We start from the raw sequence: 17,475 nt of genomic DNA, 5'->3' as shown, positions 1-17,475 counted from the left end.
GCACTGTGGCACTTTCACCCGCAACCTGGCTGTTCCACTCGGGAACCCTGGCAGTGCCAGGTTGTCCAAGTGACACTGCCAGTATGGCAGAGGCAGTGCCAGGGTGCCAGGCTAGCAGCCTGAGATTGGGCTCAGGGGTGCCCTGCCTTTATGAGGTGGGGTGCGGGGGCTCGAGGAGACACTCAATGGTAGGTTGTGGCGTTGGTGGGATCCTGAGGCCACGTTGTGGGAGGGGGGGGGGGGGGCTGCAGAGATCCGTGCACCATATCTCTTCCTGCACTGGCGAGCTGAGCTATTTGGTGCAGGAAATTTGCTTAAGTGCAGCCGAGGAGGGGCATTCCTCGCCGAGGCCCAAAACTGAAGCAGAGTCATGTTTAATAGCGTACTTGGTACTGCAAAATGGGATTCTGTTTCATTTCCATTAAATCACGCTCACTGGCTTTCGCTCAGAGGACTAATTCCTGATTTAAGACCACTAATGGGCTATTCTGGGCAGTATAGGCATTGAGAATACTTCTCTCAGATTGTCCAGGGGTATGGATGCGTCCTGGTAAATGGTTGTCACCAAAAACCTAAGATTACTTTTCTATAAAATTCCTGGGGCTTCAATTGGTTTTGCTCCTGCTTTCCCCCCCCCCCCCCCCCCCTCCTTCCCGACACTTACTTGGGGGGCTGCTGCCAGTGAGGCAATTGATTTGAAATTCATTTGCTTCAATGAGGGAGCTGTCCGTAGATGCTCATCAAATGGACCCTGAGATCAGTTTTGGACTGGCTTCTCAGTTGGGATACATCCAGTCTGCACGGTGCTCATTTTAGTGAAACTGAGCCCAAACACATTTTCTATTGCCAAGACTTCTAACTGGAGGATCAGAGCATGAAATAACCTGAGAGGAGCAGTAGGACATTCCGGTGGATGAAAGTAAGGCTCCCTGAGGCCTGAAGAAATTTTGACTTTATCTGTTAGAATCATCTGTAGAAATCTGGGGCAAAATTCTCCGTAATCGGCGCGATGTCCGCCGACGGGCGCCAAAACTGGCGCAAATCAGTCCGGCATCGCGCCGCCCCAAAGATGCGGAATCCTCCGCATCTTGAGCGGCTGAGCCCTAACCTTGAGGGGCTAGGCCCGCGCCGGACTGATTTCTGCCCCGCCAGCTGGCGGGAAAGGCCTTTGGTGCCCCGCCAGCTTTCACGGAAATGACATTGCCAGGCGGCGCATGCGCGGGAGCGTTAGCAGCCGCTCACGGCATCACCGCGCATGCGCAGTGGAGGGGGTCTCTTCCGCCTCCGCCATGGTGGAGACCATGGCGAAGGCGGAAGGAAAAGAGTGCCCCCACGGCACAGGCCCGCCCGCGGATCGGTGGGCCCCGATCGCAGGCCAGGCCACCGTGGGGGCACCCCCCGGGGCCAGATCGCCCCGCACCCCCCCAGGACCCCGGAGCCCGCCCGCGCCGCCTTGTCCCGCCGGTATGAGAGGTGGTTTAATCCACGCCGGCGGGACAGGCATTCCAGCAGCGGGACTTCGGCCCATCCGGGCTGGAGAATCGCCGGGGGGGGGGGGCCCGCCAAACGGCGCGGCGCGATTCCCACCCCCGCCGAATCTCCGGTGCCGGAGAATTCGGCAACCGGCGGGGGCGGGATTCACGCCAGCCCCCAGCGATTCTCCGGCCCGGCGAGGGGTCGGAGAATCCCACCCCTGATTCAAAAATCCTGGGCGCGATTCTCCGCTCCCGCGCCGGTTGGGAGAATCGCCTGGATCGGCAGAGTTTCCCGCGACGCTGGTCCGACGCCCTCCCGCGATTCTCCAAAGCGGCGAGAACGGCCCCGTCGAGTTCCGCGCGACGCAGGCCGGAGAATCGCCCGAGACACCCAAAATGGCGATTCTCCGGCACCCCTGCTATTCTCAGGCCCGGATGGGCCGAGCGGCCAGCCCAAAACGGCGGGTTCCCCCCGGCGCCGTCCACACCTAGTCCCTGCCGGAGGGAATAGCGCGGGAACGCTGGGGGGGATGGCCTGCGGGGGGGGGAGGGGGGATCCTGCACAGGGGGTGCCTCAAATGGGGTCTGGCCCGCGATTGGTGCCCACCGATCGTCGGGCCTGCCTCTCTGAAGGAGGACCTCCTTTCTTCCGCAGCCCCGCAAGATCCGTCTGATATCTTCTTGCGGGGCGGACTCGGAGAGGACGGCAACCACGCATGCGCGGTTTGGCGCCGGCCAACCCGCGCATGCGCGGGTGACGCCAGTTATGCGGCGCCGGCCGCGTCATGTATGCTGCGCCGCCAAGGCCTGACGCGTGTAAATGACGCGGCGCCGCTCCTAGCCCATTATCGGGCCCTGAATCGGTCGGGATAGGGGCCGTTTTGCGCCGTCGTGAACCTCAACGGCGTTCGCGACGGCGCGAACACTCTGCCCCCATTTCGGAGAATCCCGCCCCCTGTTTATCATTAACTTAGGCAATACACATCCTTCCATCCCACTTCTTATACCGCTCCTCTGCAGTAAAGCATACCCTCTAATATCTAAAAGGTGCTACAATTTTCTTCCTGGTTTGGGAAAGCTCTTCTGTGTTTGAGGAGTCCATAGGCCTTTATTAAAGCAGCCTAAGTATTCAGATGAGAGCTTGATACTGGCAACAAATCCAATTCCATGAGGGGTGATGCAGCAGATGGTTTTGGAACTGCCATCCGTTCCACAGCTGTTGGCATGCGTTCAGGTCCATGCAGCAGCACCCCTCACATATGGGGCATATATTCCTCCATAGCAGAAGCTGTTAGACACGTCATCAAATGGTGGCAACAATGGATCATGTGCCAAAAGCATTTCCCTTGGGTGGAGGTCCATGCACTTCAACATGCCAAATGTCGAAATTGTAACACTGTGTCAGATGAGTTGCTGTTTCAAACTCAGAACAAGTTCTGTCTTTGTTTGCTGTGCCATATCTAGTAATACATAAAGAAAAACAGGTAAAAAAATCATTCTTGTCAACAAGTTTTCAAACAGCATTCTGCAATTTGCAAAATTTCAACTCCCTTGTAATGTCAAGATCTTGCATGTTTGAGGGGTTCTTTGAGGGGTTCATTGTAATGATTGTGAGGGAAATAAAAGCCTTGGATGAAGCATTCCACTTTACCATTATGTGCTTGCCCAGTGAAATGTCTATGCTGCGGTTATATGGCTTTCTTTTTTAAATTGGAGACTCCCTGCAAAGTGGTTCATCCTCCTATTGTAGCTGTTTATTTGACTCCTCTTGTATGGAGCTCTTTCCTCCAGAAGCATAATGCTCGACAAATGAGGAGCAGTTGAGGACTCTGGGTCTATACTCGTTGGAGTTTAGAAGGATGAGGGGGGGATCTGGAGAGGATGTTTCCACTAGTGGGAAAAACTGGAACCAGAGGGCATAGCCTCAGACTGAATGGACGATCCTCTGAACCAGAGATGAGGAGGACCTTCTTCAGCCAGAGGGTGATGAATCTGTGGAACTCTTTGCCGCAGAAGGCTGTGGAGGCCAAATCACTGAGTGCCTTTAAGACAGAGATAGATAGGTTCTTGATTATAAGGGAATCCGGGGTTATGGGGAGAAGGCAGGAGAATGGGGGTGAGGCATAGTGGTATTGTCGCTGGACTAGTACAGATCTGGTGACCCAGGTTTGAATCCCACCACAGCAGGTGATGGAATTTAAACTCATAAAATATCTGGAATTAAAAGTCTAATGATGGCCATAATGTTATGAATGATGTCGATTGTCGTAAAAACCCATTCTTTAGGGAAAGAAATCTGCCATCGTTACCAGGTCTGGCCTACGTGTGACTCCAGACCCACAGCAATGTGGTTGACTATTAAATGCCCTCTGAAATGGCCTAGCAAGCCACTCAGTTGTATTCAACCGCTACAAAAACATAAAACTGGAATGAAACTGGATGGGCTACCCGGCATCGAATCAGGCACCAGAAACGACAATGGCAAACTCAGCCCTGTTGACCCTGAAAAGTCCTCCTTACTAATATCTGGGGGCTTGTGCCAAAGTTGGAAGAGCTGACTCACAGATGAGTTAAGCAACAGCCTGACACAATCATATTCTTTTCACAGTAACTTCATTGCAGTGTTAATTAATGTAAGCTTACTTGTGACAACAAAGATTATTATAATATTATTATTATTCACAGCATCATATCTCACACAATGTCCCACCACTATCACAATTCCTGGGTATGTCCTGTCTCACCAGCAGGACAGACCCAGCAGAGTTAGCGGCACAGTGGTATACAGTCAGGAGGGAGTTGCCCTGGGAGTCCTCAACATCGACTCTGGCCCACACAAAGTCTCATGGCTTCAGGTTAAACATGGGCAAGAAACCTCCTGCTAATCACCACGTATCGGCCACCATCAGCTGATGAATCAGTACTCCTCCATGTTGAACACCACTTGGAGGAAGCACTGAAGGTGGCAAGGGCGCAGAATATGTTCTGGGTGGGGGAACTTCAATGTCCATCACCAAGAGTGGCTCGGTACTACCACCACAGACCGAGCTGGTTGGGTCCTAAGGGGCATAGTTGCTGGACTGGGACTGCAGCATGCGGTGAAAGAACTAACGAGGGAAATACATACTTGACCTCATCCTCACCAATCTGCCTGCTGCAGAGGCATCTGTCCATGATAGTATTGGTAGAAGTGGCGACCGCAGTCCTTGTGGAGACAAAGTCCCGTCTTCACATTGAGGATACCCTCCATCGTGTTGTGTGGCACTACCACCATGCTAAATGGGCTAGACTTCGAATAGATCTCGCAACTCAAGACTACACATCCATGAGGTGCTGTGGGCCATCAGCAGCAGCAGAATTGTATTCAACCACAATCTGCAACCTCATGGTCTGGCATATCCCCCATTCTACCATTACCACCAAGCCAGAGGATCAACCCTGCTTCTATGAAGATTGCAGGAGAGCATGCCAGGCGCAACATCAGGCATACCGATAAATGAGTTGTCAATCTACTGAAGCTACAACACAGGACTACTTGTGTGCCAAACAGCATAAGCAAGTAATAGACAGAGCTAAATGATTCCACAATGAACACATCAGATCGAAGCTCTGTTGTCCTGCCACATCCAGCTGTGAATGGTGGTGGACAATTGAACAAGTCATGGAAGAGGAGACTCCACAAATATGCCCATCCTCAATGATGGAGGAGCCCAGCACATATGTGCCAAAGAAAAAGCTGAGGCATTCGCAACAATCTTCAGCCAGAAGTGCCGAGTAATAATAATAATCTTTATTAATTAATTAATGTAGGATTACATCAACATTGCAATGACGTTACTGTGAAAATCCCTAGTCGCCACACTACGGCGCCCATTCGGGTACACGGAGGGAGAATTCAGAATGTCCAATTCACCTAACAAACACAAATTTGGGGACTTGTGGGAGGAAACCGGAGCACCTGGAGGAAACCGACGCAGACACAGGGAGAACGTGCAGACTCCGCACAGACAGTGACCCAAGCTGGGAATCGAACTCGGGGCTCTGGCGCTGTGAAGCAATAGTGTTAACATTTGTGCTACCGTCCCTCCCTTCAGTGGATGATCCATATCAAGGAGGTCCCCAACATAATAGATATCAGTCTTCAGCCAATACAATTCACTCTACATGATATCATGTAGCTTTAGGGCAGCACGGTAGCATTGTGGATAGCGCAATTGCTTCACAGCTCCAGGGTCCCAGGTTCGATTCCGGCTTGGGTCACTGTCTGTGCGGAGTCTGCACGTTCTCCCCGTGTCTGCGTGGGTTTCCTCCGGGTGCTCCGGTTTCCTCCCACAGTCCAAAGATGTGCGGGTTAGGTGGATTGGCCATGATAAAAATTGTCCTTAGTGTCCAAAATTGCCCTTAGTGTTGGGTGGGGTTACTGGGTTCTGGGGATACGGTGGAGGTGTTGACCTTGGGTAGGGTGCTCTTTCCAAGAGCCGGTGCAGACTCGATGGGCCGAATGGCCTCCTTCTGCACTGTAAATTCTATGATAATCTATGATAATCTATGATAATCTATGATATCAAGAAACAGCTGAAGGGACTGGATACTGCAAAGGCTATGGGCCCTGACAATATCTCGACAATAGTACTGAAGACTTGCTCCAAAACTGGCTGCACCCCTAGACAAACTGTTCCAGTACAGCTACAACACTGGCATCGACCCGGCAATGTGAAAAATTGCCCAGGTGTGCCCTGTAATCAAGAAACAGGACAAATCCAACCCAGCCAATTACCGCCCTTTCAGTCTATTCTGCATCATCAGCAAAGTGATGGAAGAGGGCATCAACAGTGCTACCAAGCAACACTTACTCAGCAATAACCTGCTCACGGACACTCAGTTTGTGTTCCGCCAGGGTCCCTCAGCTCCTGACCTCATTACAGCTTTGGTTCAAACATGGACTAAAAGCGCTGAATGCCAGAGGTGAGGTGAAAGTGACTGCCCTTGACATCAAGGCAGCATTTGACTGAGTATGGCACAAGGAACCCTAGCTAAACTGGAGTCAATGGGAATCGGGAAAAACTCTCCATTGATTGGAGTCATACCTGGCACAAAGGAAAATGGTTGTGGTGGTTGGAGGTCAAGCATCTCAGCTCCAGGACATTACCTCAGGAGTTCCTCAGGCAGTGACCTAGACCCACCCATCTTCAGCTGCTTCATCAATGACCTCCCTTCCATCATAAGGTCAGAAGTGGGGATGTTTGCAGATGACAGCACAATGTTTAGTACCATTCGCGACTCCTCAGATACGAAGCAGTCCAGGTCCAAATGCAGCAAATGGACAATATCCAGGCTTGGGCTGACAAATGGCAAGATACTTTCGTGCCACACAAGTGCCAGGCAATGACCATTTCCTACAAGGGAGGATCTAACCACCAACCCTTGACATTCAATGGCATTACCATCGCTGAATCCTCCACAAACAACATCCAGGAGGTAACCATTGATCAGAAACTGAACTGGACTAGCCATATTAATACTGGGACTACCAGGGCACATCAAAGGTTAGGAATTCTACAGCAAGTAACTCACCTCCTGACCTCCCCAAAGCTTGTCCACCATCTACAAGGCACAAGTCAGGAGTGTAATGGAATACTCTCCACTTGCCTGGATGAGTACAGCTCCAACAACAGTCAAGAAGTTCGACACGGGGCAGCATGGTGACGCAGTGATTAGCATTGCTGCCTCATGGCGCCGTGGTCCCACGTTCGATCCCGACTCTGGGTCACTGTCCTTGTAGAGTTTGCACATTCTCCCCGTGTTTGCGTGGGTTTCGCCCCCACAAGCCAAAGATGTGCAGGGTAGGTGGATTGGCTACGCTAAATTGCCCCTTAATTGGAAAAAATGATTGGGTACTCTAAATGTTTTAAAAACGATCGCCACCATCCAGGACAAAGCAGCCCGCTTGATTTCTCCCCATCCACAAACATTCAAACCCTCCACCACCGACAACAGTGGCAGCTCTGTGTATCATCTACAAGATGCACTGCAGTAACTCACCAAGGTACTTTAGACAGCACCTTCCAAACCCACGACCACTACCACCTAGAAGGACAAGAGCAGCAGATACATGGGAACCCCACCTGCTGGAGGTTCCCCTCCAAGTCACTCACCACCCTGTCTTGGAAATATATCGCCGTTCCTTCACTGTCGATGGGGCAAAATCCTGGAAATCCCTCCCTAGTAGCACAGTGGGTGTACCTACACCTGAAGGGCTGCAACATTTCAAAAGACAACTCAGCTCCCCCTTCTGAAGAGCAAGTAGGAATGGGCAATAAATGCTGGCCTAACCAGCAACCCCCACATCCCGTAAATGAATAAAAAAAAGAAAAATATCAGCCATGATTGAATGGCGGAGCAGATTGGATGGGCTGAGTGGCCTAATTCTACTCCTATATCTTATGGTCTGATGACATTGGGGCAGCACAGTAGCACAATGGTTAGCACTGTTGCTTCACAATGCCAGGGTCCCAGGTTCGATTCCCGGCTGAGGTCATTGTCTGTGCGTAGTCTGCACGTTCTGCCTGAGTCTGCGTGGGTTTCCTCCAGGTGCTCCGGTTTCCTCCCACAGTCCAAAGATATGTAGGTTAGGTGGATTGGCCATGCTAAATTTCCCCAGTGTCCAAAACGTTCTGCCTGAGTCTGCGTGGGTTTCTTCCAGGTGCTCCGGTTTCCTCCCACAGTCCAAAGATATGTAGGTTAGGTGGATTGGCCATGCTAAATTTCCCCAGTGTCCAAAATGGTTAGATGGGGTTACTGGGTTACGGGGATAGGGTGGAGGTGTGGGCTTAAGTCGGATGCTCTTTCCAAGGGCCGGTGCAGATTTGATGGGCCGTATGGCCTCCTTCTACACTGTAAATTCTATCTATGTAATGAAACATTGATCACTTGCTGGTAAGTTTTGGGCCTGAAGCTTAGGACAGGAGGAGGCCACTCAGCCCCTTGAGCCTGTCCCACCTTTCGGTTAGATCGTTGTTCATTGGTACCTCAGTTACATTTTCCCACCTTTGATCCACAATCCCTTGATCCTTTACATTAACTAAAAGTATAGGTCCCAGTTGAAGAAACATTCATAGCTTTCATGGCAGAGGATTCCAATCTGAATTACAAACCCTCCGTGGCACAGCTTGAACTCAATGGAATCAATAATCATGAGTGATGTAAAACAGGCTGGCATCTCATAATCACCCATTCTACACTTATCACACACAAAGTCAAGATCTACCCCAGGTGTGTGTGCAAAAATATATATATTTTGTTTGTTGCCTATTGAACTCTGTGGTTGCAAAATTATATGTGAATCATTTTCTGATACATTTCCCAGCAGCGATTAATTTTTCTGTTCTAGCAATGGGGTTTATTATTTTAAGGGGGTGTGGTTGTCATGTGAGCATTAGAAGCTGCAACATCACAAATGTTATCTCCAAAGGTTTAAAAATAAATTTTCAACTGTTAGAATTATGGACAAGCATTTGTATGCTGCTTCTGTACTTTCTGATGTTTTGAATAACTTTCTGTTTAGTGTGAACGCTGCCAGCCACTCTTCAATGACAAGCCTTTCCATCAGGGTGATCAGATTCACGCGTACAACTGTAAACCTTGCCAGTGCTATGAGCATGCCATCAGTTGTCACTATGACACTTCCATTGATCCATTCCCTCATGACTACTTTCAAGGTGGTGGTGGAATTTGCGATGGCTGTCAACATAACACTGCTGGTAAGAATATGTGCTTATTATGCAGTAAATTAATTGTGTTATGATGATGGTGCATTGACCGTGTTGCTAACTCTTCGTTGGCTCTTAATTTGGTTCTGTTTAATCATGTTTGCTCAAGAGTCGCCAGGTATCTTTCGACACCGCCACAAGGTTCAGAACCAAATACTGATCAATGACTCGATACACCAGTTAGTAAGTTCAAAAGCAATGCTCATTTATTTACACACAGTCAAATCTACTCATGCATAAACTCTACAAACTAAACTACCACTATTACTAAAGCCTATACTTAGCTTCGGGTGCCCACTCAGTCAGAGGAACAATGGCCGTTGCTCGGTTCTGAAGCTGCTGGGTTGAGCTGTTTACAGGGTAGCAACTAGGAGCGTCTATCTCGTAGCGTGCGTTGACTTGGGACTTACTTGGTCTGATGCAGCTGCTAGGCAGGTCTCTCTCTTCGGTGAGAGCCAAAGCCAAAGGAGAGCGTTTCTCCCTTGGGGGATACCTTTTATACGGAAAAGGGCTGTGCGCGCTTTTGGGCGGGCCTTGAACTTGGCCTCAACTAATTGGGTCTTTCCCAATCATCTGTATCGATTTTCCTCCAATAGAGGGGTGGTTCCCTGATCGCTGGGCGTGTCCTGGTGACTGTCAATCTGCTTTGTCTTAGCTTCTTCTGGCGCCGGGGTGTCTGCCTTAACATTGTGTATCTAAATGTTTCCCTTTTGTCCCTGGAGATGGCTCATTAGTATGTAGATTGTTTGGTAGTTTCTGTCCTGTCTGAGAGTTGAAGGTTCTAATCAACAGACAGAGCTTGCACCTGCTTGTTTCTTAGCATTGTCCAATTTTCGCTGCATTCTTTGCAGGTGTCCATTTTGTAATCGGAACGTGGCCATCCCAGATGGCTACAACCGTTAAGTACGCGGAAGGTCAGATGGAGTTCAGGACCCCTCAGCACTATTTCAGTAATGTGCTTTAATGTATTACAAAAAGGAATACTTGTTAGGCCAGTGTATTTCTGTGACAGCAGTCATGGCTCACTGTGTGAGATTATCATGCCACTATCATCAAATAGAACAGTTCTCTGACCAGTTTCCTAAAGGTTAATACAGAGTTTGTCATTTTAGTGCCCCCCCCCCCCCGCGATTCTCTGGCCTGGATGGGCCGAAGTCCCGCAGCTAAAATGCCTGTCCCACCGGCGTAGATTAAACCACCTACCTTACCGGTGGGACAAGGCGGCGCGGGCGGGCTCCGGGGTCCTGGGGGGTGCCCCCGCGGTGGCCTGGCCCGCGATCGGGGCCCACCGATCCGCGGGCGGGCCTGTGCTGTGGGGGCACTCTTTTCCTTCCGCCTTCGCCACGGTCTCCACCATGGCGGAGGCGGAAGAGACTCCCTCTACTGCGCATGTGCGGGAATGCCGTCAGCGGCCGCTAATGCTCCCGCGCATGCGCCGCCCGGAGATGTCATTTCCGCGCCAGCTGGCAGGGCACCAAAGGCCTTTTCCGCCAGCTGGCGGGGCAGAAATTCGTCTGGCGCCGGCCTAGCCCCTTAAGGTTGGGGCTCGGCCCCCAAAGATGCGGAGCATTCCGCACCTTTGGGGCGGCACGATGCCCGACTGATTTGCGCCGTTTTGGGCGCCAGTCGGCGGACATCGCGCCGATACCGGAGAATTTCGCCCCTTATCTTATTATTGTTTCCAAGGGGAGATCTAGGCAGAGGCATGATTTTGTTCCTGATATTTTCTTTTTGTGAAAGCACCTCACATCAAAGGACTCACTTGTGAAGAACTTTCTATTCATGGGCGACATTGTTATAGGTTATCAACTTGGCTACTTAATTAGTAAATGGCTTGCAACGTGTGAAGACCTAAATTAATTTAGAAGTGAACTGAAAAGTCGGCTGGGATTCTCTGTTCTTAAGCCAAAGTGCTCCTGCCAGCAGAGAATCGCTACTGGTCTCTGCTGGAGCTCAGAGGGGACCTTGTATGAGGCTCTCCCCTTCACTAATTTATGCATGGGAGAGAGCTTGCGGTATCACAGCTTTCTGCTGTGAAAAAGAGGTAGTGAAACCACTTAGCTGCTTTTGATGTGGTGAAATACTGTCAATCATAGCAAGTGTTCATAAACATTGTGGTTAGCATCAAAGCACAATAATTGCGGTGCATTCATAGATTATCATAGAATTTACAGTGCAGAAGGAGGCCATTCGGCCCATCGAGTCTGCACCGGCTCTTGGAAAGAGCACCCTACCCAAGGTCAACACCTCCACCCTATCCCCATAACCCAGTAACCCCACCCAACACTAAGGGCAATTTTGGACACTAAGAGCAATTTATCATGGCCAATCCACCTAACCTGCACATCTTTGGACTGTGGGAGGAAACCGGAGCACCCGGAGGAAACCCACGCACACACGGGGAGGATGTGCAGACTCCGCACAGACAGTGACCCAAGCCGGAATCGAACCTGGGACACTGGAGCTGTGAAGCAATTGTGCTATCCACAATGGTACCGTGCTGCCCACTGTTTAAAAAATTTTTTTTTCAGCCCCATTTATTTCAAGCGTGAAGAGAAAGATAGATAACTCATCAAGTTGGTGCGGATATGATTTATGCCTGTGTTTCTTAAGCTTGGTCCATGAGGATCCTCCAAATTATGTGTCACTGATGGACAATGCCATAATCAAAGCGATACAAGAAAATAGGTCAGACCCTCATTTGTACCACTTGTGCAACATCACAAAACATTCACAGAACGATTATACTTAAGCAAGACTTATATTACTGTTACAATATACAACCATGAGATCGAATTTCCAACACTTATGGAGCTGAAAACGAAGAACAGGAACTGACTGAACATGGAGCCGAAACATGAGACTGAATTAAGCTCTCCAATTTAGAATAAGACTTTGCCTCATTGATCTCTTATCAAAATCAATAGTGGGTGGGGCAGGACCAATAGGTAGTTCTCAAGGGGCGCAATTCTCTGGAAAGATTTCTAAGTGTTGCAGCGAACGGGAACTGCCACAAGCTTCCCGGCGCTAGGCCCAGCGAGACCGGCAATGCTATTCAATGTTAATTGGTCCACTTAACAAGGTCTTACGGGCTTCTCCCCGCAAATGAAGGCTCACCAGCTGATTCGCCGGCACCCATGCTCTCCAGCCCCCTCGCTAACAAGGTCAGGCAGCACTTAAACAGCTCTTGCACAGCCAACCCCAGCCAGCCACAAAAATGGCACCCAGGAGGCCGGCCCTAAGATTCGGGGATGCAGATATAGAACATAGAACACAGAACATACAGTGCAGAAGGAGCCATTCGACCCATCGTGTCTGCACCAACCCACTTAAGCCCTCACTTCCACCCTATCCCCGTAACCCAATAACCCCTCCTAACCTTTTTGGTCACTAAGGGCAATTTATCATGGCCAATCCACCTAACCTGCACGTCTTTGGACTGTGGGAGGAAACCGGAGCACCCAGAGGAAACCCACGCAGACACGGGGAGAACGTGCAGACTCCGCACAGACAGTGACCCAGCAGGGAATTGAACCTGGTACCCTGGCGCTGTGAAGCCACAGTGCTATCCACTTGTGCTACCGTGCTGCCCATGGGGAGGCTGTGAGATGCAGTGGAGACCAGGATGGGTGTCCTGTTCCCCCGAGGGTCCCGAACGGTCAGCCATAGGGCAGCCAGTGCCACCTGGGATGAGGTGGCGGCAGCTGTGATCGCTGGGAGTGTGAAAGAGGGAATGACGTAGCGTGCCAGAAAAAGGACAACAACCTGCATCGGACAGCATGAGTGAGCCGGCATCAGCACACGGCCACACCCGAGACCTTTCCGCTCCCAAGCGAGTGTCCACCGCCAACTCACCATGCGACCTTCAACCTTCCTTCCACCCCCCTCTCCCTTCAACCACCCCAAACCCCTCTTTCATAACCCCCCCCCCCCCCCCCCCCCCACCCCCACCACTGTGAACCACGAGTGTGGCTGACGATGCTCTCTCTGTGACTCCTCAGGAAACGCCCCCCCACAGTCGCCAATAGAGGGCCCAGGCAGGCGGTGGTGTGCTGGACATAAGAATCCTCACCACCTTCGAGGAGTGGGCCCTGGGGGGTGACTGGGGTGGCCAAGGACAGAACGGTCACTAACGCGCAGGTTGGCGGATGCTGCAGAGGCCCCAGCCAAAGGATCTGTCAAACATGAGTTGTTGTTGCCTTACTGACTGATCCATCCCTCCCACTGATCACATGTCCATTCTCCTACTGGTCCTCAAGCCAATGGTGCTGGTCCATCCCTGGTGGCTCTCCCTCCAGTCTCCCATGAGGACACCTCAGAGGAGAGCTCTGAGGAAGACACGATCGATGCGTCACAGCTGTCATCCCCACCTGCCAACAGTGCAGATACACGCAGCACGGTGGGAACCGTGAGTTGTCAGGCTACTGGGGCACAATCTGGTGAGCACCACACTGCTGCTGATGTACATCAGTTGGAGGCAGGAACCCCAGGCTAGACAGCAGTCTGAGGTCTGCTGAATCCCAGGACCCAGCTGAGTCCCAGCCTGATGCTGAGCCTGTGGAACAGGGATACCTGGAGCCGATGAAGACGTTAGGGAGCGGCCGGGACATTCAGAGGAAAATGTCAGCGACACTCCAGCAGGTCCATAGCCGCTTGGAGAAGTCCCAGAGGCTACGGTGCAGGAGATATCAGCAGCAATGTGTGGCACCAGGGCCAACACTGCTAGGGTGGCGACTGCAGTGGAGAGCCTGGTGCATGACATCGGCACCATTAGTGAAGGTGTCCAAGACATTGCGCAGTTGGTTACAACCATAGCTAAAGGTCTCGACAGAATGTCTGCATCACTGGGGAATGTGACCCATTATCAGGTTGACCATGGTGAGGTTCTGTGGGACATGTCCCATTCTCAGATGGGAATGGCCGAGGTGCTGTGGAGCATGTCCCAGTCACTGAGGAGCATCACCGAGGGCGTCGACACGATGGTGCAGATCATGGGGAACCGCCAGGACTGGCAGAGCCAAATGATGCAAGGGCAGCTGGGGCTTGAACTGGCTGGCCCTCCATCCGAAGGTGAACCCCAGGGCTCTAAGGGCACCGACCAGCAGGAGGGGGCACTAGGTGCTAACCCGGATCCATCCCATGGAGTGGCGACGGTGGCCACCAGCTCCCCCAAGTTCCACCCCTCTGATGAGGTCATGTCTCGAAGTCAGCACAAGGGGCAGGGCAGCACGGCTGTGCATGTAGCTCTGACAAGTGAGCTGGGCCCTCCGGCCCCAGAGGACACCCTCCAGGGTCATCGAAGGCCATAGGATGAGTTAAACAGCTGGCTGCCTCCATCTCAGATGTACAATATGAGGGCACAGCTAGACGTAATGGTAGAGCTAGGAGGGCAAAGCACTTGGAGGATCACTGAGGGCACCAGTGGAGGGGGAAGGGGTGGGGGTGTGGGTAGGGTTTGGGGGGGGGTTGGGAGGGTTGGGGGCAGCACCATCAGGAGAGCGGGGAATTGTTACACACAATATACACCTTGTGCACAACTCATATGATGCCTTTGTCACTTTCTTCCGCAATGCGGGCTGACCTCCGATCCCTTGGCCCAATTCTCCAAGCATCTCCCCCTCCGGCTGTGGACATGTACTCGAGATCTGTCCCATTCTCTGAGTATTCCGATGTTGGCTGCTGCGTGTGTGGCGTTGCCTCCTGCAGTGTTCAAGCAGTGTCGAGGCATCACGGTCTGATTGGGATGCTAGGCAATGACTCCCACAAGCTGCCTGGCCCGCCAACACACGGGAATTCACCTGGGCTCTGTGAAGTGCTCACTTGAACATGGTTGGCAATTCCCTATTAGCAATAGCCTTCAGCCACGCATCCAGAGGCCCCAGCAGTCAATGGGAGTAATGGGTGGTCGGTGGGGCAGACGGGCAGGGATAAGGCTTGCCCCTGGAATGGGTACACACGATCCAGGGTTGGCATGCTGGTGTTGTGCCTGGTTGTCCCCCCAACGCTCCCCCCACTCTCCGATGGCGGCACACCCTTGCGGAGTGTCCCTCATCCCCAGCCGAGGGTCCCCCACCAAGCATTGGGGTAGCAAGCTCTGCACCCCCGGACTCTTTGCCTGTAAGCAAAGATGGCTACTCACCTCCTTGGCTCCCCACAGAAGCCCTTCCGCCAGGTTCACATTTTTCGAAAGGAGTACTAATCGGCATCAGTGTGACCACTTGCTGGGGGGCCGCTGAATGACGGGAGGCCGTTGGATAATAATAATCTTTATTGTCACATGTAGGCTGACATTAACACTGCTATGAAGTTACTGTGACAATCCCCTAGTCGCCACAGTACGGCGCCTGTTCGTGTACACTGAGGGAGAATTCAGAATGTCCTATTCACCTAACAGCACGTCTTTCAGGCCTTGTGGGAAGAAACGGGAGCACCTGAAGGAAACCCACGCAGACACGGGGAGAACCTGCAGACTCTGCACAGACAGTGACCCAAGCTGGGAATTGAATCCAGGTCCCTGATGCTGTGAAGCAACAGTGCTAATCACTGTGCTACCGTGGGCATACGCGGAGGTTCAGACAGCATTAGTATAGAGAATGGTAAGTTAATAGGTGAAGTGGGAGTAAGGGAAAAAATAATGGGGTACTGTGCATGTATGTACATGTACAGAGAACAAGGTTGGTGAGTAACATGAGCAGATTGAAATGTGGAATAATGATGTTTTAATAATGGAGGCCTGGCACATGAAAGGGCAGTACTGGGTGTTTAAATATTCCTAGGTACAAGGTGTTAAGAATAGAAGCGGTATTGTTTAAGGAGAGCATTGCAGTTCTGGAGGAACAGGGCTGGATTCTCCGAATACCGACGCTGAAATCGCGTCCGGTGCCAGGAAGGAGAATCCACTTTTGCGCATGGAATCGGGACTGGCACCGGTTCCTTGATTCTCCGGCACCCGAAAAGCAGCGTACCCGGGAAGTACACGACACCGCGTATCACCCACCTGCGGCCATTGCCAGAGGCCCGCCCCGCTATTCCCTGTCCCTGATCGGCCGAAGTCCCGACGGCGTTGATCTAATGTGGTCCTGCCGTTCAGGATACTCATCTGGCGGCTTAGACCGCGGTCGCCATGGTCGGGGGCGGGCCGATTGGAGGGCAGGGGGGGCCTCATGTGAGACCGGGCTATTTTTGGGCGGGCGGTCCGGGTCGGGTCCAGTCCAGATGCTGGGGGATGAATGTAATGCGACATGAATGCAAAGTCCCGGTTGAGACCGTACTCATGTGTGTGGAATATGGCTATCAGTTTCTACTCGGCGATTCTGCGTTGTCGCGTGTCCTGAAGGCGGCCTTGCAGAACGCTTACCTGAATATCAGAGGCTGAATGCCCTTGACTGCTGTCTAGCCTGGGGGTTCCTGCCTCCAACTGATTTACATCAGCAAACTACCCAGCCTTCAGAACAGCGACCACGGCACCACACAACCCTGCCATGGCAATCTCTGCAAGACGTGCTAGATCACCGACATGGGTACCACCCATCAGGTACGCGGTACATACTCGTGATTCGGCCACACTTTGCAGTGACTCAGCAATGCCCACCTGAGATTGCGACAAGCTCCGCAGCGCCTCAGCCATCCCCATCTGAGATCGAGGCATGTCCTGCAGCATCTTATCAAGGTCAGCCTGGTACTGGGTCACGTTCCCCAGCGAGTCGGACAGTCTATCAAGGCCCTCAACCATGGCTGTCACCGACTCCAACTCCAACTGCTGGCATTCCTGCCTCTACCTGATGTGCATCAGTGCTGTGCGGTGTTCACCAGTTTGTGCCCCAGAAGCCTGACCCTTGAGGTGCTTATCTTTGCGCTAGTGGATGTCATAATATCCACTCATGTATATAATGAGATGCAGACAGGCAGTGATTGACACACAGGATAACCAATGAACACACACGACACATAACAACCAATCACCAGACAGGACACCACCACTATAAAGCACACAGGGCATTAAGACTCTCCCTCTCTCTACAGGACACAGCTACTGAGATAGTAAGAGTGCACAAGCCAGTGAGCACTATCATCATGAGGGAGAGAGTTAGTCTGGTCAAGCCAGTAGGAGGTTATTGTCATGATATTCAGGTAAACATCATGGTGCAAACACACATACATACTGTTGGACAGATCAACGGACCAATCAATACACACACAATACCACAGCCAATCACAGGCAAGAGCATACA

The 17,475-nt window shown here is 51.8% G+C and overlaps 1 protein-coding gene across 1 annotated transcript in view; it reads left to right on the top strand.

Moving 5' to 3' along the window:
- ush2a (Usher syndrome 2A (autosomal recessive, mild)) overlaps positions 1-17,475 on the top strand; it is a 1,730,413-nt gene that overhangs the window by 287,937 nt on the left and 1,425,001 nt on the right. The window contains exon 10 of the mRNA XM_072506478.1: positions 9,040-9,235. Within this exon, the coding sequence (XP_072362579.1) occupies positions 9,040-9,235 (196 nt within the window). The remainder of the gene's footprint in view (positions 1-9,039; positions 9,236-17,475) is intronic.

The sequence above is a fragment of the Scyliorhinus torazame genome, chromosome 1 (assembly GCF_047496885.1).
Source record: "Scyliorhinus torazame isolate Kashiwa2021f chromosome 1, sScyTor2.1, whole genome shotgun sequence".
NCBI classification, from domain to species: Eukaryota; Metazoa; Chordata; class Chondrichthyes; order Carcharhiniformes; family Scyliorhinidae; genus Scyliorhinus; species Scyliorhinus torazame.
The sequence above is the reverse complement of the archived record's forward strand: the minus strand, read 5'-3'. Positions and strand labels throughout refer to the sequence as shown.